This window comes from Mustelus asterias, chromosome 5 (assembly GCF_964213995.1).
Source record: "Mustelus asterias chromosome 5, sMusAst1.hap1.1, whole genome shotgun sequence".
Taxonomy (NCBI): Eukaryota; Metazoa; Chordata; class Chondrichthyes; order Carcharhiniformes; family Triakidae; genus Mustelus; species Mustelus asterias.
Window position 1 is genome coordinate 24,268,659 of NC_135805.1, and position 20,452 is coordinate 24,289,110.

The 20,452-nt window shown below is 42.1% G+C and overlaps 1 protein-coding gene across 1 annotated transcript in view; it reads left to right on the forward strand.

The window, feature by feature from the left end:
- The window catches only part of LOC144493414 (ADP-ribose glycohydrolase OARD1-like), a 33,306-nt gene that overhangs the window by 7,386 nt on the left and 5,468 nt on the right, over nucleotides 1-20,452 (forward strand). The window contains exons 2-3 of the mRNA XM_078212291.1: nucleotides 15,239-15,313; nucleotides 18,377-18,530. Of these exons, the coding sequence (XP_078068417.1) occupies nucleotides 15,278-15,313; nucleotides 18,377-18,530 (190 nt within the window). The 5' untranslated portion in view covers nucleotides 15,239-15,277. The remainder of the gene's footprint in view (nucleotides 1-15,238; nucleotides 15,314-18,376; nucleotides 18,531-20,452) is intronic.

Consider the following 20,452-nt stretch of genomic DNA (forward strand, 5'->3'; position numbering starts at 1 on the left):
GTGAGTCACAATCTTATGGCACTTAGTGCAAGCCCGGATGTGATTCTCACTGGGGGGGAAGGAGCCTAAGCTCGCCGATGAAGCCAGCTGCTGAGCTTTTGGTGATCTCCCAGTGAGATGGGAGATCTCCTGCCATCTCCCACCCCACCAACATTGGGACCACACACTGCCAATTACCCCTCACGATCGCCATCCCTGCAGAGTTCCCCTTCCCTCCCTGATCGCCACCTCTGCAGAGTTCCCCTTCCCTCCCTCATCCTCACCACCCGCAGAGTTGCCCTTCCCTCCGATCGCCACCCCTGCCGAGTTCCCCTTCGGTCCCCGATTGCCACCCCTATAGAGTTCCCTTCAGTCCCTGATCGCGACCCCCCCCGCAGGGTTCCCCTTCCCTCCCCAATTGCCAGCACCCCGCGGAGTTCCCATTTCCTTCCCGATCACCACCCATCTGCAGAGTCGTTATATAAATTTTTAAAAGTCAAGGCCCCAGTCCTGATCCTTGTGGCACATCACACGTTACCAACCAGAAAATATCCCATTTCAACGACCTTGGGGTTATCAGTGAACAGAAATTCGATTGTACTCGCCACAAAAACACAGTGGCTACAAGAGCAGGTCAGAGGCTAGGAATACTGCGGCAAGTAACACCTTCTGACTCCCCAAGCCTGTCCACCATAAACAAGGCACAAGTCAGGAGTGTGATGGAATACTCCCCACTTACCTGGATGAGTGCAGCTCCAATAACGCTCAAGAAACTTGACACCATCCAGGACAAAGCAGCCCACATGACTGGCACCACATCCACAAACATCCACTCTCTCTACTGTTGACGCTCTGTAGCAGCAGTGTGTACTATCTGCAAGATGCACTGCAGCAATTCACCAAAGATCCTTAGCACCTTCCAAACCCATGACCACTTCCACCTAGAAGGATAAGGGCAGCAGATACATGAGAACACATGACCTACAAGTTCCTCTCCAAGCCACTCGCCGCCCTGACTTAGAAGCATATCGTGGTGTGGAAGCATATCGCTTCTCGGCCTTTTGGCGAAGATCAAGTGTAGTATGGATTGGATGCTGCACTTGGTTGAGGTCATTGGGTTACATTGAAGCTTCATATGTTTCATATGAAGCAATTTTTAAAAGCTGCATCCCGGCCTTTTGGCTAAGATGCAAATGAGCTCAAGTCTTGGAGGAGGTGTTGCTTTGCTGCTCCAATCAACTTGGCTCATGTAGATCAGGCCCAGGACAGGGTGATTTGGTCGCTCGCCCTGTCTTGTCAGCCTGGATCTGAAATGTCTCAACTTGTTGAGACTCTGAATTGGATTTGATTTGATTGAATTGGAAAAGTATATTTTTTAAAAATATATATCGTGGTGTGGAGATGCCGGCGTTGGACTGGGGTGAACGCAGTAAGAGTTTTAACAACACCAGGTTAAAGTCCAACAGGTTTATTTGGTAGCCAATACCATTAGCTTTCGGAACGCTGCTCCTTCGTCAGATGGAGTGGGAATCTGCTCTCAAACAGGGCACAGAGACACAAAATCAAGTTACAGAATACTGATTAGAATGCGAATCCCTACAAGATACAGACAATGTGAGTGGAGGGAGCATTAAGCACAGGTTAAAGAGATGTGTATTGTCTCCAGACAGGACAGCCAGCAAGTCCAGGAGGCAAGCTGTGGGGGTTACTGATAATGTGACATAAATCCAACATCCCGGTTTAGGCCGTCCTCGTGTGCGCAATTTGGCTATCAGTTTCTGCTCAGCGACTCTGCGCTGTCATATGTCGTGTAGGCCGCCTTGGAGAACGCTTACCCGAAGATCAGAGGCTGAATGCCCGTGACCGCTGAAGTGCTCCCCCACAGGAAGAGAACAGTCTTGCCTGGTGATTGTCGAGCGGTGTTCATTCATCCGTTGTTGTAGCGTCTGCATGGTTCCGCACACATGAGGACGGCCTAAACCAGGATGTTGGATTTATGTCACATTATCAGTAACCCCCACAGCTTGCCTCCTGGACTTGCTGGCTGTCCTGTCTGGAGACGATACACATCTCTTTAACCTGTGCTTAATGCTCCCTCCACTCACATTGTCTGTATCTTTAAGATCTGGTTGGTTGTAGGGATTCACATTCTAATCCGTATTCTGTAACTTGATTTTGTGTCTCTGTGCCCTGATTGAGAGCAGATTTCCACTCCATCTGACGAAGGAGCAGCGTTCTGAAAGCTAATGGTATTTGCTACCAAATAAACCTGTTGGACTTTAACCTGGTGTTGTTAAAACTCTTACTTAGAAGCATATCGCCATTCCTTTGCAGTCGCTAGGTCAAAATCCTGGAATTCCCTCCCTAACAGCATTGTGGGTCAACCCACAGCGTGTGGACTGCAGCATTTCAAGAAGGCAGCTCACCATCACCTTCTCAAGGGCAACTAGGGATGGGCAATAAATGCTGACCAGCCAGTGACGCCCATGCCCCATGAATGAATTTTTTAAAAATGCCTTTTCCTGTTCCCTGTTAGCTAGACAATCTTCTGTCCAGGCCAATGTGTTACCCCCTACATCACTTTAAGCAATAACCTTTGATGTGGCACCTTATCAAATGCCTTCTGGAAATCTTAAGTACAGCACATCCACTGGTTCCCCGTTATGCACAACATGTTATTTCCTGAAAGAACTCCAATAAATTGCTTAAATGTGATTTCCCTCACAAAACAATGTTTATTCTGCCTGATTGCCATTAATTTATTAAAGTGTCCTGCCATAACATCTTTAATAATAGTTTCTAACAGTTTCCCAATGACAGATGTTAAGCTGATTGGCTTATATTTTCCTGATTTCTATCTTTTTGAGTAAAGGAATGAAACCTGTAAATCGAGGGAATTTTGGAAAGTTAAAACCAGTGCATCAATTATTTCACTAGTCACCTCTTTTAAGACCCTGGGATGAAGTCTATCCTGGGGCCTTGTCAGCCACAGCCCCAACAATTTGCTCAATGCCACTTCTCTGGTGATTGTAAGAGTTCCTCCTTCCTTCCACTTCCTGATTTACAGATATTTGTGGGATGTTTCTTGTATTCTCTACAGTGAAGACAATGCAACATACCTGTTCAATTCAACTGCCATCTCCTTATTTTCCATTATTAATTCCCAGACTTGTTCCTCTCGGACCAACATTCATGTTGTTGATTCTTTTCTTCTTTAAGTATCTACATATACTCTTATTATTGGTCTTTCTCTCGTAATCTTAATTCCCCCCCGCCCCCATCATTTTAGTCATTTTTTGCTGTTTTTTTTTAATGCTCTATCCAATCTTTTGACCTGCCACCCATCTTTGCCATTGTATGGTTTTTCTTTAAGTTCGATACAATCCTTAGCCTTTTTAGTTAAGTACAGAAGATGGGTGCTCCCCTTGGATTTTTTTTCATTGGAATGTGTCTATACTGTGTATTCTGAAATACCAACTGAAGTGTCTGTCACTGCATCTCTGCCCTACCTTTTAACCTAATTTGCCAATTCACTTTAGCTAATTCTGCTTTGATGTCCTCATAATTTCAGTTTAAAATACTAGGCTTCGATACCCTTTTTGTCTCCCTTAAACTGAATGTATCACTGTTGCACTGTGGTGCCTTTAGTTTGAGGTCATTAATTTATCCTGTCTTGTTGCACAACACTAGGCTGTCCTCTGGTTGGCACCAGAATGTGCGGTTCTGAGAAACTATCCTTAAAACACTGTATGAATTCCTCATTTAGGCTACCTTTTGCCTATCTGATTTTTCCAGTTTATATGCGGATTAAAATCCCTCATATTATCACTGCACCTTTCTGACGAGCTCCTGTTATCTCTCCTTGATACTCTGTCCTACCGTGTAGTTACAATTAGGCCTGTACACCATTCCCACAAAGTGACTTCTTGCCTTTATCATTTCTCATCGCTACTCAAATCACTTCTACATCCTGATTTCCTGATCTTAGATCATACCTCTCTATGTTAATACCATCATTAATTAATAGAGTCACCCCATCCCACCTTTTCCTAGTTTCCTGTCCTTCTTAAAGGTCATGTACACTTCAATATTCAGGTCCAAATCTTTGTCTCTGTAATGGCTATCCAGTTGTACTTAGTTATTTCTGTTGGCACTATCAGTTCATCTGTTTTGTTTTGAATGCTATATGCATTCTGATACAGAGCATTTAGCTTAGTTCATTTATTATTTTGTAACTTCTAGCCTTATCTGCTGATTTAGTGTAATCTCTGTCCCTTCCTGTCAGTCTGTTTGTCATTTCCCATATTAATAGCTTTCATGTCTTTCTCTACTCTTTGGTTTACCGCGTCTTCCCAAATTTGATCTCATACCCCTCTCAAGAGCAGCATGGTGGCACAGTGGTTAGCACTACTGCCTCAGTGCCAGGGACCCGGATTCAATTCCCGGCTTGGGTCACTGTCAGTGTGGAGTCTGCACGTCCTTTCCGTGTCTGCATGGGTTTCCTCTGGGTCCGGTTTCCTCCCAAAGACGTACTGCTTTGGTGCGTTGGCCATGCTAAATTCTCCCTCAGTGTATCCGAACAGGCACCGGAGTGTGGCAACTAGGGCATTTTCACAGTAACTTCATTGCAGTGTTAATGTAAACCTACTTGTGACAAATAAATAAACTTTAGAAACTTTAAACGCCCTCCTGAGCTATATATATGGTATGATTTATATGGATAGCGCACAAAACAATACTTTTCACTGTATCATGTTACATATGACAGTAAATCAAATCACTATTTAATTTAAAACTCCCTACTTCCCCAGCTACCCGGTTCACTAGAAATTTGGTCCCAGCACTGTTCAGCTATAGACTGTCCCAACTGTACATCCTCCACTTTCCCCAGTATTGGTGCCAGTGCCCCACGAACTGGAACCCATTACTCCCACACCAGTCTTCGAGCCATGCAATTGTCTCTCTAATTTCATTTACCATATGCTAATTTGCACGTAGCACAGGTAATAATCCAGAACCTTTTGAGGTTTTACTTTTTAATTTAGTGCCTAGCTCCTTATACTGACTATGCAACTGACTATGCCAAACCTCTTTCTTATATCTACCTATGTCATTGGTTCCTACATGGACCACAACAACTGGATCCTACCCTCCCACTGCAAGTTCCTCTCCAGCCCTGAACAGACATCCCATACCATGGCATTGGACAGACACCACAGTCTTCTAGATTTTCGGCTTCAGAGAACAGTGTATACGCCCTTGACTATACTGTTTCCTACTACCACTGCACTTCTTACTCTCCCCAAACCCCCTGCTTGTACAGCTTTCTGTACCATGGTGCCATGACCAGTTTGCTCATCTACCTTGCAGACCTCAAATCTGTTTGCCAATTGGAGAGTCTGAAGCTCCTTGACTACTGTCTGCTCGGTCCCTTTACCTGCCTCACTCATGATTACACCCTCCTGTCCCTCACTGCTGACCAAAATGGACGACACTTTTCTAAGAGGTGTGACTATCTTAGAAAGTACAAAGTGGCAAGCTATTCTTCCCCCTCTCTGATGTTGTGTAGTATCTGCAGTTTAGCTACTATATCTACTGATCCAGAATTCCTCTAGCTACTGACACATTCTGTAGCTGTTTTGTGTCCAGGAACTCCCATATTTCACAGCTGTACTGCCATTGTTACTTTTGTTATCTATTTAATTTAATCACTTCCTTAATTAGCTTAGTTTTTTGTGTGTGCTGCAATCACAAAGCCAGGCAATAGCTTCGGCAATAGCCAAATAGAGCTCTGAGCCCTCTGCTCACTTTTGTCAGTGATGTGAGTCATTGATTGGGGTGCATCACAGTTGCAGTCAGGGTTCCATGCAAAGCCCCATTTGTGTCAATTTGCTGCACAAAGGCCATAACCAGTGTGGAAACAGTTGAAGAGTGCCCAATGTTGACATGGCAGATTGAAGCCGGATGGACAGGCTGTGATCTGTGATGAGGAAGTGGTTTTTAATGATGACGTGTTCATTCCATTACTGCTGCCTTGGAGTCTCTGTTGTTATTCCTTGGCATGGTGGTCTTAATGTGGAGATGCCAACGTTGGACTGGGGTAAACACAGTAAGAAGTTTAACAACACCAGGTTAAAGTCCAACAGGTTTATTTGGTAGCAAAAGCCACAAGCTTTCGGAGCCCTAAGCCCCTTAAGGCTCCGAAAGCTTGTGGCTTTTGCTACCAAATAAACCTGTTGGACTTTAACCTGGTGTTGTTAAACTTCTTATGGTGGTCTTAGCCATACATTCTGGCATGATCGGAGGCAAGCAGTAGGCGGATTGGTACGGTCCTTGTGTAGCGGCAGGCTTGGGTTGATGTAAACCTTCTCCAAGAGCTTTCTTGTTGCAATCTCCCTCTGTATGTGACGAGGTATGTTGCTGAGACTGGGAGCCAGGGGAGTTAAGTTGATTGGTAGGAACCCGAGATAATGTAAATTATGTTGAGTTGGGTATCTCCAATAATAATTTCCATGTGTACTATAATTTGAAGGTGGCGCTAAAAGTTATACATTTCTTAATTCCTCATTGGCTTACCAGTTACTCATCAATCAACTCTTTGTGCTGCACTGAAGTAAGAAAAAAGTAGAAAAGAGGGTGCAATTCCACCCCGTCACCAAACTCCCCACTCACCAAACAGGCAGCTGTGAGAGGCAAGGGAGAAGATTGCAGGCACTCTGACCCAAATTTTCAATTCCTCTCTTGTCACAGGGGAGGTGCCAGAGGACTGGAGAACAGTCTGGTTCCACTATTTACGAAGGGTTGTAGAGATAAGCCAGGGAACTATATCCAGTGAGTCTTAAGTCAGTGGTAGGGAAACTATTGGAGAAACATCTGAAGGAGAGCATTTATCACCACCTGGAGAGGCAAGATTTGACCAGGGATAGTTAGCATAGCTTTGTCAGGGGGAGATCATGCCTAATAAATTTAATTGAATTTTTTGAGGAGGTGACCAGGTGTATAGATGAGGGTAGTGCAGTTGATGTAGTTCATATGGATTTCCGCAAAGCCTTTGACAAGGTCCCACATGGTCCATATATAAAGAAGGCAAATGCATATGGAATACAGGGTAATTTGATAAGGTGAATTCAAAATTGGCTTAGTTGTAGGAGACAGAGGGCGATGACAGAAGGCTGCTTGATTGGAAGCCAGTGTCCGGTGGCATACCACAGCTGTGGGCCCCTATTTTTCGTTATTTATGTAAATGACGTAGATGACTATGTGGTGGGTAGGATTAGTAAGTTTGTGGATGACACAAAGATTGGCTGAGTAGTTAGGTTGAGTGTCTTGGGCTACAGGAAGATATAGACAGGCTGGTCAAATGGACTGATAAGTGGGAGATGGAATTTAACCCTGAAAAATGTGAGATAAGTTTGGAAGGAGTAATTTGACAAGGAAATATTCAATGAATGGCATGACACCAGGAAGTTCTGAGGAACAAAGGGACCTTGTCGTGTTTGTCTATAGATCTCTGAAGGTGGAAGGGCATGTTAGTGGGGTAGTGAAAAAGGCATATAGGACACTTACCTTTATCACTCGACGCATAGATCACAAAAGCAGGGAGGTCATGCTGGAGTTGTTTAGAACTTTGGTGAGACCATAGCTGGAGTACTGTGTACAGTTCTGGTCACCATACTATAGGAAGGATATGATTGCACTGTCGTGGGTGTAGAGGAGATTCGCCAGGACGTTGCCTGGGATAGTACGTTTAAGTTATGAAGAGAGGTTGGATAGGCTTGGGTTGTTTTAGTTGGAGCAGGAAAGGCTGAGGGGCAACCTGATTGAAAGGTACAGGATTATGAGGGGCATGATGGGGAGCAGCTGTTCCCCTTAGTTGAAGGATCAGTCACAGGGGAGACATAGGTTCAAGGTGAGGGACAGGAGGTTCAGGGGGGATGTGAGGAAAAACCTTTTTACCCAGAGGGCGGGGTGGTCTGGAATGCACTGCCTGGGAGGGTGGCAGAGGCAGGATGCCTCACATCCTTTAAAAAGTACCTGGATGAGCACTTGGCACATCATAACATTCAAGGCTCTGGGCCAAGTGCTGGTAAATGGGATTAGATAGGTCAGGTGTTTCTCGCATGTTGGCGCAGACTCGATGGGCTGAAGGGCCTTTTCTGTGTTGTGTGATTCTTTTGGTAGCAAAAGCCACTAGCTTTTGGAGCGCTGCTCCTTCGTCAGGTAAGTGCCACTTACCTGACGAAGGAGCAGCGCTCCAAAAGCTAGTGGCTTTTGCTACCAAATAAACCTGTTGGACTTTAACCTGGTGTTGTGAGACTTCTTACTGTGTTTACCCCAGTCCAATGCCGGCATCTCCACATTGTGTGATTCTTGTCAGCTCAATCTGCTTGCGATCTCCACTCTGTATTGTTGATGATGTTTGACGCCTAATTTCACATACGTTTCTTGAAACATGGAAACTAATTTTTTTTTTATTTGACTCATTATTGCCACTTGTATTGGTACACAGTGAAAAGTATTGTTTCTTGAGCGAAATACAGACGGCATACCGTACATAGAGAAGGAAAGGAGAGAGTGCAGAATGTAGTGTTGCAGTCATAGAGTGTAGAGAAAGACCAACTCGATGCTATAGATATATGATGTATCTAAGAGCATCCGAGAGAATTTCTCTTGAAATGTTTCCCTTTTATTAACTGACGGTGCCTACTCTAAGAAAACAAAACCAACAGGAATGGCACACAATGAGGAAATAAAACAGCCTGAGTTGTCCAATGGATTTTCAGCACTGGATTTGGGCAAGGATAGAACTGCAGGCCATCGTAACCATGGTGAAAACTGTGGCACAAGGTAGTTACTCACGTGGTACAGGAAATGTGTAAGATTAGAGGATGAGATGATGCAATTTAATAGGGAAAGTTTATATGGCACAAAGGGGAAAAAAATGGAAAGATTTGGGGAAAAAGATAAAGGTAGAAATGTTACAAACAGCACAAAACAAAAAGGTTGATATTGTGGTAGGCGGTAATAACGAACATAAGTATCAAAATGCCAGTTGTAATCATGGGAATTTTAGGCAACAAATGGAACATACAGTGGGGAGGATCTCTATAACTGATAAGTTGAGTACTTCAGCAACTTTTTCTTATGCAACAGGTGAAGTGAGAAAACTTAAGGGGTAAGGTAATATTGGATTTGCCCACAGCTAATGAAGAAGTCTTGTGCCAAGTTAAAGAAATGGAATATTGAGAGTTAAGTGATCATTTACCTACTGCTGATGGTGGGTGGAGGTAATGTCTACTTCCCTATTTGTAATCCGTATATTTTTAAAACTAATGTATGGCCCATGGAAGAATTGGTTAGTTTTTCATGAAGACGCAGAATTTATTTTAAAAGACCCCTTAATGTTGGGATATAGGGCAAATTGACTTTTTATTTTAAGAATGTTGTGGGTTGTTTGATTTAGATGTTGGTTACTTAGAATGTTGTGGATTATCTCAGTTGCCATGGTGGAATTTGTCACAGCTGACAAAATGTGAGCAGAGCTTTTGGAGCAGGTTATTGGATATGGATCCAACCTAAAGCGTCCTCAGTGAGATGGAAATTCGTAATAAAAATATTTTATTTTTTCATCATTGTAGTTCTAGAACAACAACCAGGCAGGGAAGAGCTGCATAATTGTAGTAACAAAGTGTGGCGGAGGGATGTGCTCTACTGAGTGCTGTTTTCATTTGTTTTGTTACTGTTGAGGACTAAAATTGGATCTAATTTGGTGTTATACTACTGTCTCTCGAAGGTACAAGATAGAAATAGCAGCTGAAATATCCAAAAAAAAGAGTTCTCTATTCATCCACCTGGCCATGCTAAACTGCTGCCTCACAACTGGGTTCAATTTTGGCCTCGGGTGACTGTGTGGAATTTTTGCATTCTCACGTGTCTGCATGGGTTTCCTCTGGGTGCTCCGGTTTCCTCCCACAGTCCAAAGATGTGCTGGTTAGGTTGATTGGCCATGGTAAATTGCCCCTTCGTGTTAGGGGGATTAGAAGGGTAAATTGTCAGTGCAGGCTCGATGGACCAAATGGCCTCCTTCTGCACTGTAGGGATTCTATGATAAAATGCCATTAGGCATCCAGATATATGAAAATACCAAGAACATAAGAATGTGCAAAAGTAGGCCACAGCAACCAAAACATCTTGAGTACAAAAGAGTAACCGAATCCAAAAGCTCATGGAGAGGAAGGAAAAGATGTGTCATTTTTTAACTGCTCATATGCTTCTCTTGGCTGGCTTCAGAGCATTGCTTGAAGTTGAGTGGCAGTGTGGCACAAGAAGACCAAGGAAGAATATGTATTACTGAGCTAGAGGCTAAACCATTCCCTCTGCAATTAGATTTTTGAGAAATTAAAGGTTTTGTGATTATGCTCAAAGAGAATGAAGAAACTTGCATTTATATAATGCCTTTCACAACTCCAGGACATCCCAAAGTGCTTCACAGCCACAAATATTGTGCAAAAACTAAACATAAAGAATGTCTTGGCTTCTGTTAATTCCTATACAGTGCCATCATTCTAATCACTTATATTTCCTATGCCACACTGGTTTCCAAGGATGTAGTTATGGCTTTTGCTTCAAGCACTGGAATGTGGAATTGTTCCCACACTCTTGGGCAAGAGCTCATTGTGTTTCTTTTTATACATTGATATTAGTGTTTTCTTTCTTGCTGTCTGCCTTTTTTTTTCTGAGCAAATGGTATTTATATTTAAAAAAAGCCAGCCAGTCTCATGTGGTGCTGCGAATGACAGCTGACTTTTCCATTAATGCTGCTCCATTTAAGGGGTGGTTTAAAGCTCTCTGTGATTGCCGCAGCTGTCCACCAAGCTTCAGATGTTTTGCAGTGCTCCCTGCTCTTAGTGTGACATTGCTCAGCGTCACTCAGGCTCTCTAAGCAGCTCCTTGACAACTGCAACAATTGATTCAAGGCTTTCTGTAATTTTCTCTCCTGTGATGGGAGCGAATGCTTCAGAATCAACCATATTTTTATGATAAAATATTCAGACTGTAAAAGCTATGCTAGCTGCACAGCTGCTGATTTTTGGAGACTTTTCACAAAAATCTTGTTGGGCTTCCCAGTAATTCAGTTACTATAGACAGGTATCTGGAGAATGAACAGAAAATGTTCCTTGAGCTCAGCAATTTTAACACCGAACATACTTGGAGTAAAAGAGATTGATGCAAGGTTTAAGCAAAGTGGACAAAAAAAGTTGTTCCCACAATCTGATCATACAAAGACTAGTGGGCACAGACTTAAGGTTTTGGGCAAGAGATGTAAGGGTAGATGTGAGGGAAAATGTTTTGCTCTGTGATTGGTATGACCTGAAACGCACTACCTGTGTGGTGGTGGAAGCAGGCATTTATTTCAAAAGGAAATTGGTTGGGCATTTGAGGCAAATATACTTGCAGGGCTACAAGGAAGAGCACAGGAATGGGGCTATCTGACTTTACCGAGAGTTGGCATGAAATTAATGGGCTAAAGGGCTTTGTGTTCTAATGAATCTGGATCTCAGGACTAGGGCGCACGGGTGTTTGAAAAAGTGGGAACAAAAGTCATCATGAGATCACTGAGAGTTGAAAGCTGAGTATTGCTGCTGTGTTTCCCTTTCTCTGAAGTTAGTCTAAGCAGCTAAGAAATTTTAAAAATAGTAATTTAGGACCCCTGCTGTTGATAATTGGTGTACAGGGCATGATTTCAAATTTTGCGGATGATACAAAACTTGCAGGTATGAACTGTGAGGAGGATGGTGAATAAGTTCAAAAGGACATAGGTTGACGGAATGGGTGCAAAAGTGACATAAAATTTAATGCGGAGAAGTGTGAAATAATTTAGTTTCTATTGTGTCTCCGCTTTCTTTGAGTACAATTCTAAAGGGAGTTCAAGAGCACAGGGCTGGGTGTTATATGTGCATAAATAATTGAAGATTGAAGGATACATAGGAGCATAGAGAACAAAAGCGCATTAAACTTGTATAGAGCACTGGTTCAGTCTCATCTGACGTATTGTGACATTGATGCATGGATCTGAAGGCATTAGAAAGGATGCAGAAAAGATTCACGAGAATGATTCCAGAGAGGAGGAACTTCAATAAACTTCAATGGATTGGAGAAGAGAAAGCCGAGTGGAGATTTATAGAAATGCTCCAAATCATGAGGTGTCTGATCAGAGTAGAAAGTGAGAAACTTCCAATTGAAAAGATCAAGAACCTGAGGGGATAGATTTAAGATATTTGTCAAAAGAAGCAATGGTGACATGACAAAAAGCTTTCTTTTTCTTGCACGGAATGGTTAGGATTTGGAATGACTGCCCAAGGTATAGCTCAGAACAGTAAGGAAGGAAAGTGGACTAAATCGGATTGGAGATGGCAAAGGCGGAAATAGATAGTTTTATGTTCAAATGGACCATTTAGCAGGCTTGTACTCCATTTGCTGAAAGGGAGGAGAGTAACTGATAAGAGAATCTGTGATTTAGGGTATAACACATTAGGCTGTATATTGATAAACCAGGACATGTGTTCATAAAACGGTAGCTTTAGAAGATTGAACAGGGCATCAGTTTCAATGACGAGCATTGCCATGGTAAGTAGTATTTGTGGGGTTATAATCTGGTGAGAAGGGATAGGATGACTCTCCTTTTTTACCCATCCCTCTTTTTGACTCAGCAGGTTTTTTAAAAGGGATATGTTTGCCAATTCAATGAGTGTCTAATTGTTTGCACTTTGTGACTAAAAAATAAACAAACCGAACAGGTTTTCTTGAGTTTCAAAAAAGGAGACAATGGTTTTGCTGTGCTTAATCCGTTCAAAGTAAAATAATAAAAACAGTCCAGCTTTCACACCCACTAAAAGTTAACACCACACACTAATAGTTTACAAAGTGGAGGAATTAAGCAACTTAGAGTTGTGTAAAATTAAAGTCATTGAGTCATAGTCATACAGTACAGAAGAGCCCTTCGGCCCATCGAGTCTGCACTGACAAAACTGCACTAAATCTACACTAATCCCACTTTTCAGCACTTGGCTCATAGCTGTGAAATTACGACATTTCAAGTGCTCATCCACATTCCTTTTTATAGGTTCTGAGGTTTCTGCCTCTATTACCCTCCCAGTCAGTGCATTTCAGACCCCCCCCCCTCCCTTGGTGAAAAACCCCTTCTAAATCTCCTGCCTCTCACCTTAAAATTACACCCCCTCATTATTGACCCTTTAAGGGGAACAGCATACCCCTCATGTTGTTCAAGTGATTATGTCTAATGATTTGTCCAATTATTTGTCTTCACCCAGGTGTTTGTCTGGAGGCTTTGCTAATGGGATAGGAGATGGCCCCCTTTTATATTCTTGCAGGGCAATTGTTGTGGTACAGTTTTGCAGACAGGGTGCCTCCATTTCAGTGGCTTTGGAATATAGAAGGTACAGTAATGCAAATATGCAGCCATATTTGACGGTAATCCCAAGACACTGGATTGTGGCTTTAGTCCATTTTAAATCAGTTGGGTGATTTCCAGCCAGTAAATTCAAAAATCAATTAAAAAAAGCATGGCTTCACAGCAGTGGAGTCATGTTCTCAGTTACAACTGTTGCCTTGCCTGTTGGAATATGATACATGCTGCAAACAGGGGGGTTTGTTGCTCGAATACAAGTGGGGGTAGGCATTGAAACCCGGGCAACTGTTGGGAAGAGAAACAGGAGGATGATAAATGGCAATGGAGCTGTATCATAATAGTCTTGGCAGATTGGGCCAGCTGGGTGATGAAAATAGTAGGTGCAACAGTCCTGTCTACTCTACAGAGTGATGTGGAGATGCCGGCGTTGGACTGGGGTAAACACAGTAAGAAGTTTAACAACACCAGGTTAAAGTCCAACAGGTTTATTTGGTAGCAAAAGCCACACAAGCTTTCGAGGCTCTGAGCCCCTTCTTCTTCACTCACCTGAAGAAGGGGCTCAGAGCCTCGAAAGCTTGTGTGGCTTTTGCTACCAAATAAACCTGTTGGACTTTAACCTGGTGTTGTTAAACTTCTTACTCTACAGAGACCATTTTGAAAGGTAACTAATGGCTAATTAAGTATGTAGGCAATAAAATAAGTGTTAAATAAGACACATCTAAAATTGTGATGCTGGAAATAAGCTTGTTAGGAAGTGGCTCTATTGTAGAACTGTTGAAATTCATATTTGTTTTAATGTAGGGATCGTAATAAAATATCTTCATAACTAAATATGCCAATGCTCATACCTGTGTCTTGCTGTCGACACAGCCCCTGGACAGTTGTTATATTAAGACATTGGTAACCCAAGACAATTTGCTATTGTTATCATTCTTTATCCATACCTATAATGTCATTTGAGATTTTAAATTTAAACCAGTTTTTAGAAACCATTTAAAATAGTTTCCCCGTGCCTAATTTAGGCTGCAGGAAAAAATACACACGCGGTTTTGAATTTCAGATCACAACTTGTATTGACACATAGTTGCAAAAGTGGGAACAGATCGGGTGCCTTTAAAGGACTTTTAAGAGGATGTAGACACATTAGCTGAGAAGTATGGGAGTATACAGTGAGTGGAAATATAGATGAACAGAAACCTAGGGGTTCAAATACATATTTGCTTGCAAGGTGTTTTGGATTGCTGCAGTCAATGGTTGGCACACCTCCATGAAGACTTTCCAATGCCAATTTGTTTTTGTGAGGATGGTCCAACTAGATTTAATTTCCTTATCGGAGAAAGCAAAAATTGGAGATCTGGTCAAAAAAGTATCTTTAACGTCTTTTGAGCAGGTAATTCAGAATAACTTTGATGCAGAATGAGAACAGGAGCAGTAAGAATGAGTTGCATTTATATAGTGCCTTTCAGGACATCAGAGATATCTTTGCAGCCACTGAAGTACTTATGAAGTGTCATCAGTGTTGTAGAAAAAGTGACAGGCATAATATTGATTGAGGGGTAAAGTGGGTAGGACGAAGAAGGGCCCCTTGCTCTTCAAAATTGTGCCATGGAAACTCTTACATCTATCCAAGAAGTTTACTGAGATCCCAGTGAAACATTTCAACTGAAAGGCAGTACCCTCGACAGCGCAGATCTCCCTCACTGCAGCCGTGCCAGTGCAGATTTTGAGCTGAAATTTTTGGAGCGGGACTTAATCATATGAGAATGTTGACACTGAGCCTTAAATAAGTGAATGTTACAGTTAACAGAATTTATTTTGCTGTTATGTTAGAAGAAGGAAGCACAAAGTAAATAGAAGAAAAGGAGAAAAATGACGAGTTCCTCAGAGAAGCCACCAGAGGGCAATGTAAGTATGGGCCACACTGAGTATTTTACAACTTTCTCATTTTCTCTCCATTGTTTTCTCCGTTAAAGCCAGAAATGGTCCACTCCTAATCATTCAAGTCCTTTTTGGAGCTAAATGAACTAATATTTTGAATTAATAAACCTAAATAACAGGATGAAGTGTCACAGAATTGGTTACAGTGCAGAAGGAGGACATTCAAGTCCTCTTGTCTGCACTGGCTCTTCAAATGAACATTTTGGCTTAGTGCCATTCTCCTGCCTTTCCCCGTACCCTTTGCTTTTATTCAGATAATCAGAAAAAACAGTATACTGTTTAAAAGGAGGGCGATTGAAGAAGTCAGTGGTGCAGAAGGATCTGGGTGTACATGAATCACAAAGTTTAGGATGTAGGTACAGCAGGTGACTAGGAAGGAAAATAGAGTGTTTATATTTATTGCAAGGGGAATAGGATATAAAAGTAGGACAGTTTTAATGCAGCTGAAAAGGGGTTTGGTGAGATCACATCTGGAATACTGTTTACAGTTTTGGTCTCCTTAGTTGAAGAGAGATTGAACAGCTTCTAACAATGAGAAGTTTCACCCTCCATCCTGGGATGGGAGGCTTATCTTAGGAAGAAAAGTTGAACAGATTTGGCCCATAGAATCACAAGAAGTATTACTTCTTGTCCAGAAACGATCTGGGAGAAATGCACAAGGAGGCAATTTGGCCACTTCATATTGCACTGGCTCTTCATACGTTCGTCGCAGTGCCACTGCCCTGCATTTTCCCCATGTCCCTGCACATTGTTTCTATTCAGTATCATCTAATACACTCTTGAATGCCTTGATTGAACCTGCCTCCACCACACTTCCAGGTAGTGCATTCCAGGCCCCAACCACTCACTGTGTGCAAAAGTTCTTTCTCATGTCGTATTTGCTTCTTTTGCATATAACTTTAAATCTTTGCCCCCTCATTCTCAGTCCTTTTATGAGCACGAACAGTTTCTCCCTATCTACCCTGTCCAGCCCCCTCATGATTTTGCACCTCTACCAAATCTCCTCTTGGCCGTCTTCTCTTCAAGTAGAATAGTCACAACTTCTCCAATCCATCTCATAGCTGAAGTTTCTCATAATTGGAACCATTCCTGTAAATCTCTCTGCACTCTCTCTCTAATGCGTCCACATCCTCCCTGTAGTGTGGTGCACAGGACTGTACACAATATTCCAGCTGAGGTCTAACGAGTATCTTGTGTAAGTTCAGCAGAACCTCCTTGCTCTTGAACACTGCACCCTTATTAATAAAACCCAGGATATTGTATGCTTTAATAATTGCTCTATCCATCTGTCCTGCCACCTTCAATGATCAATAAGCATATACCCTGGTCCCTCTGCCCCTGCACACCTTAAGAATTGTACCCCTTATTTTATATCATCTCCATGTTATTCCATTCAAAATGCACCACCTCCTACATCTGCCCACTCCACCTATGTCCTTTTGAAGTTCTGCACTGTCCTAGCAGCTTCCAAGTGTTGTATCATCTGCAAACTTTGAAATTGCCCCCTGCACACCATGATCTAGATATGGAAAAGCAAGAGTCCCAGTATAGGTCACTGGGCAATTTTACTACAAACTATCTGCCAGCCCTGAAAATATCCATTGACAAATACTCTGTTTCCTATTACTCAGCCAGCTTTGTATCCAAGTTGCTACTGTCCCTTTTATTCCATGAGTTATGGCTTTTCTCTCAAGTCTTGTGTGTATTGGATGTCTTTTGAAAATCCATGTACATGACATCAACAGCATTGCTCTCACTGACCGTTTCTGTTGTCTCTTCAAAATCTTCAGTATGTTAGTTAAGCACAATTTCTTCTTTAGAAATCCATGCTGGCTCTTCCCATTAAACCCACATTTTTCCATGTAACTATTTACTTTATCCAGAATTATTGTTTATGTAAGCTTCCCCACCACTGATATTAAACTGACTGGTCTGTAATTGCTGGGCTCACCATTGCAAACTTTTTTGAACATGTCGGAATTTGATGTTTTCAAAAAAATATGACCTGATTATTCAAAGTCATTTTTGGAGTTTAAATGAACATTTCAAAGCTAGGAGCAGGAGTAGGCCATCCAGCCCTTCAAGTCTGCTCCACCGTTCAATAAGATCATGGCTGACGTGACTGTAACCTCCCACCCATGCCTGATAACCTTTCACCCCCTTGTTTATCAAGAATGTATCTAGCTCTGCCTTAAAAATGTTCAAAGACTGTGCTCCCACTGACTTTTGAGGAAGAAATTTTCAGACACACAATCCTCTGAGAGAAAAAAATTATCTCCATCTCTCTAAATGGACAACCCCTTATTGTTGAGCAGTGACAACTAGTCCTCACACCCCTCAGGATTTTTTATGTTTCAATCAAGTCACCTCTTTCTTTCCTAAACTCCAGTGGATACAAACCTAGCCTGTCCAATCTTTCTGCATAAGACAACTCGCCCAATCCAGATATTAGTTTAGTAAACCATCTCTGAACTGTTCCAGTGTACTTGCATCCTTCCTTAAATAAGGAGACCAATACAATGCACCATACCCCAGATGTGGTCTCCCAATGCCCTGTATAACTGAAGCAAAACCCTCCCTCCTTTTGTATTCAATTCCCATCTGTATAATATTTTGAATTAATAAACCTAAATGAGACAGTAAAGTAGGAATTTGATAGTTAAGAGCTTGTTTTAGCTAAGAAATTTATTTTAATCAAGAAACTTTGAATTGAGTGTAATACTTGTGGTATGTTCTCACAGGCAACTGCAACTCTACCTTGTCTGACTGGCCACATGAAAATGTCTGGTTCCAACCTTAATAAATGTGATCAAAATAGCATATGGGTATAAATGAATGAGCAATCTTCAAGATCTTAATGTCCTTTTCCCATTTCTAATTTCTTGCCGTCTTTGTCCCTTTGAAAAACAGTTGTGAACTATATGGATGCTTTCAAATGAAAAACACACAACTATTAAAAAGACCAGTGGAAATAGCAAGTGTTCCATGTACTGTTAACCTCTAAAAATGTCTTTTGATTGGGAATTGCAGAGCTTTGAGATCTGTTACTTGAAAGGTGACCTGTTCTCGTGCCCAGAGAAGGATGCATTGGCACATTGCATCAGTGAAGATTGTGAAATGGAGGCAGGAATAGCTGTCTTATTCAAGAAGAAATACGGATGCGTTGAGGAGCTGCAGAATCAGAGTAAGAGAGTAAAATTACAGAAGTTATTTTTAATTGGCAAACCAACAGCATATCAATTTCTCTGGTGAAAGACAGTTTTTCAGATGCACCAAATCCATAACCCCTTTATAAAGCAAATCAAGCAGCAAGATCGTTCAGAAGCAATAGCGTGGCCTATTTGCTAACAAATCCATGTTCGTGTTTATACTTCACTATCTGTACTTCTCTCGTTCCATTCAATGGCCTTTAATTCTCTTTTCTTTGTCACCTATCTAATCTGTTCTTTAAATGTTTGCATGATTTCTGCTTCAAACACTTAACTTTGGTCATGTCATCTATTTAAAACGTGTGCAAAAATCCTAAACCTTGGTCTTATATCTATGCCTGCTCTTGCACCCCACTTTTCATTCTAAATCAAGGGATTTTCACAGTAACTTCATTCCAGTGTTAATGTAAGCCTACTTGTGACACAAACAAATGAAGCATAATGATTAGTAGTATAGTTCATCCCCAAACATTTGGGAAAAGATACAAAAGTCTGAGATCACGTACTAACCAACTCAAGAACAGCTTCTTTCCTGCAGCCATCAGACTTTTGAATGGACCTATCTGATCTTCCTCTCCACCCTCCACCCTATAGTACACTGACTAATACTATATTCTGCACTCTCTCCTTTCCTTCTCCCGTATGTATTCTATGAATGGTATGCTTTGTCTATCGTGCGCAAGAAACAATACTTTTCACTGTATGCCAATACACATGAGAATGATAAATCAAATCAAAAAACATGCTTGAGTTCTCCGGAATCATGATAAAAAGAAATGCCAGGTTAGATGGAGGGATGTTCTTTGCTCAGAAGTTAAAAAGAGAACTTGGAGAGAAGAATTGAAATACTAAATACCGGAAACAGAAATAAAAACGAGAAATGCTGTAACTGGAAAGCAAGTCAGTCAGGTGCTGTGTTAAAATGAAATACTGCATCTGTTGGGACCTCAACACATTACTGAGGTTCTAATAAAGGATAGCACAGAATATGATTGTAACATGGAGAATTCATAAGCTGAGCCTAATTTCGTTAACCTAAACCATAAGGCTAATTGCATAATTAAGTGAAATTGCAGTTAGTAATGTCAATTTTATGGTTGAAGTACTCCAGGAAGTTAGGTTGACTCAGGTTAATTAGGCAGTAGCCTTGTTGGTTTGGCATCAGAGCAGGTGGGAAGCTACAATAATGTGTATGGATTCTGAATGACAGAGTGAGTTAGACTTTTGACCCTTTTCTCCATGATCACAGCATGGTATTGATGCTTATTTCAGAAAAATCCATACTTCACACTTTGTCTCCTGGCTAGACAGGGTGCATGCTAGAAAAATATGTGGCACGGTGACAAAATAGTTAGCACTGCTGCCTCAAAGCGCCAGACACCCAGGTTCGATTCCTGGGTGACTATGTGGAGTTTGCACCTTCTCCCTGTGTCTGTGTAGGTTAACTCTGAGTGCTCTGGTTTCCTCCCACAGTCCAAAGGTGTGAAGGTTAGGTGAAGTAGCCATGATAAAAGCGCAGGGTTATGAGGATAGGGCAGGATGGTTAGCCTGGGTAAGATGCTCTTTCGGGGAGTTAGTGCAAACTTGATTTGGGGCGCTTTGGGGCGGCACGGTAGCACAGTGGTTAGCACTGCTGCTTCACAGCTCCAGGGTCCCGGGTTCGATTCCCAGCTCGGGTCACTGTCTGTGTGGAGTTTGCACATTCTCCTCGTGTCTGCGTGGGTTTCCCCCGGGTGCTCCGGTTTCCTCCCACAGTCCAAAGATGTGCAGGTTAGGTTGATTGGCCAGGTTAAAAATTGCCCCGTAGAGTTCTGAGATGTGTAGGTTAGAGGGATTAGCGGGTAAAATATGTGGGGGTAGGGCCTGGGTGGGATTGTGGTCGGTGCAGACTCGATGG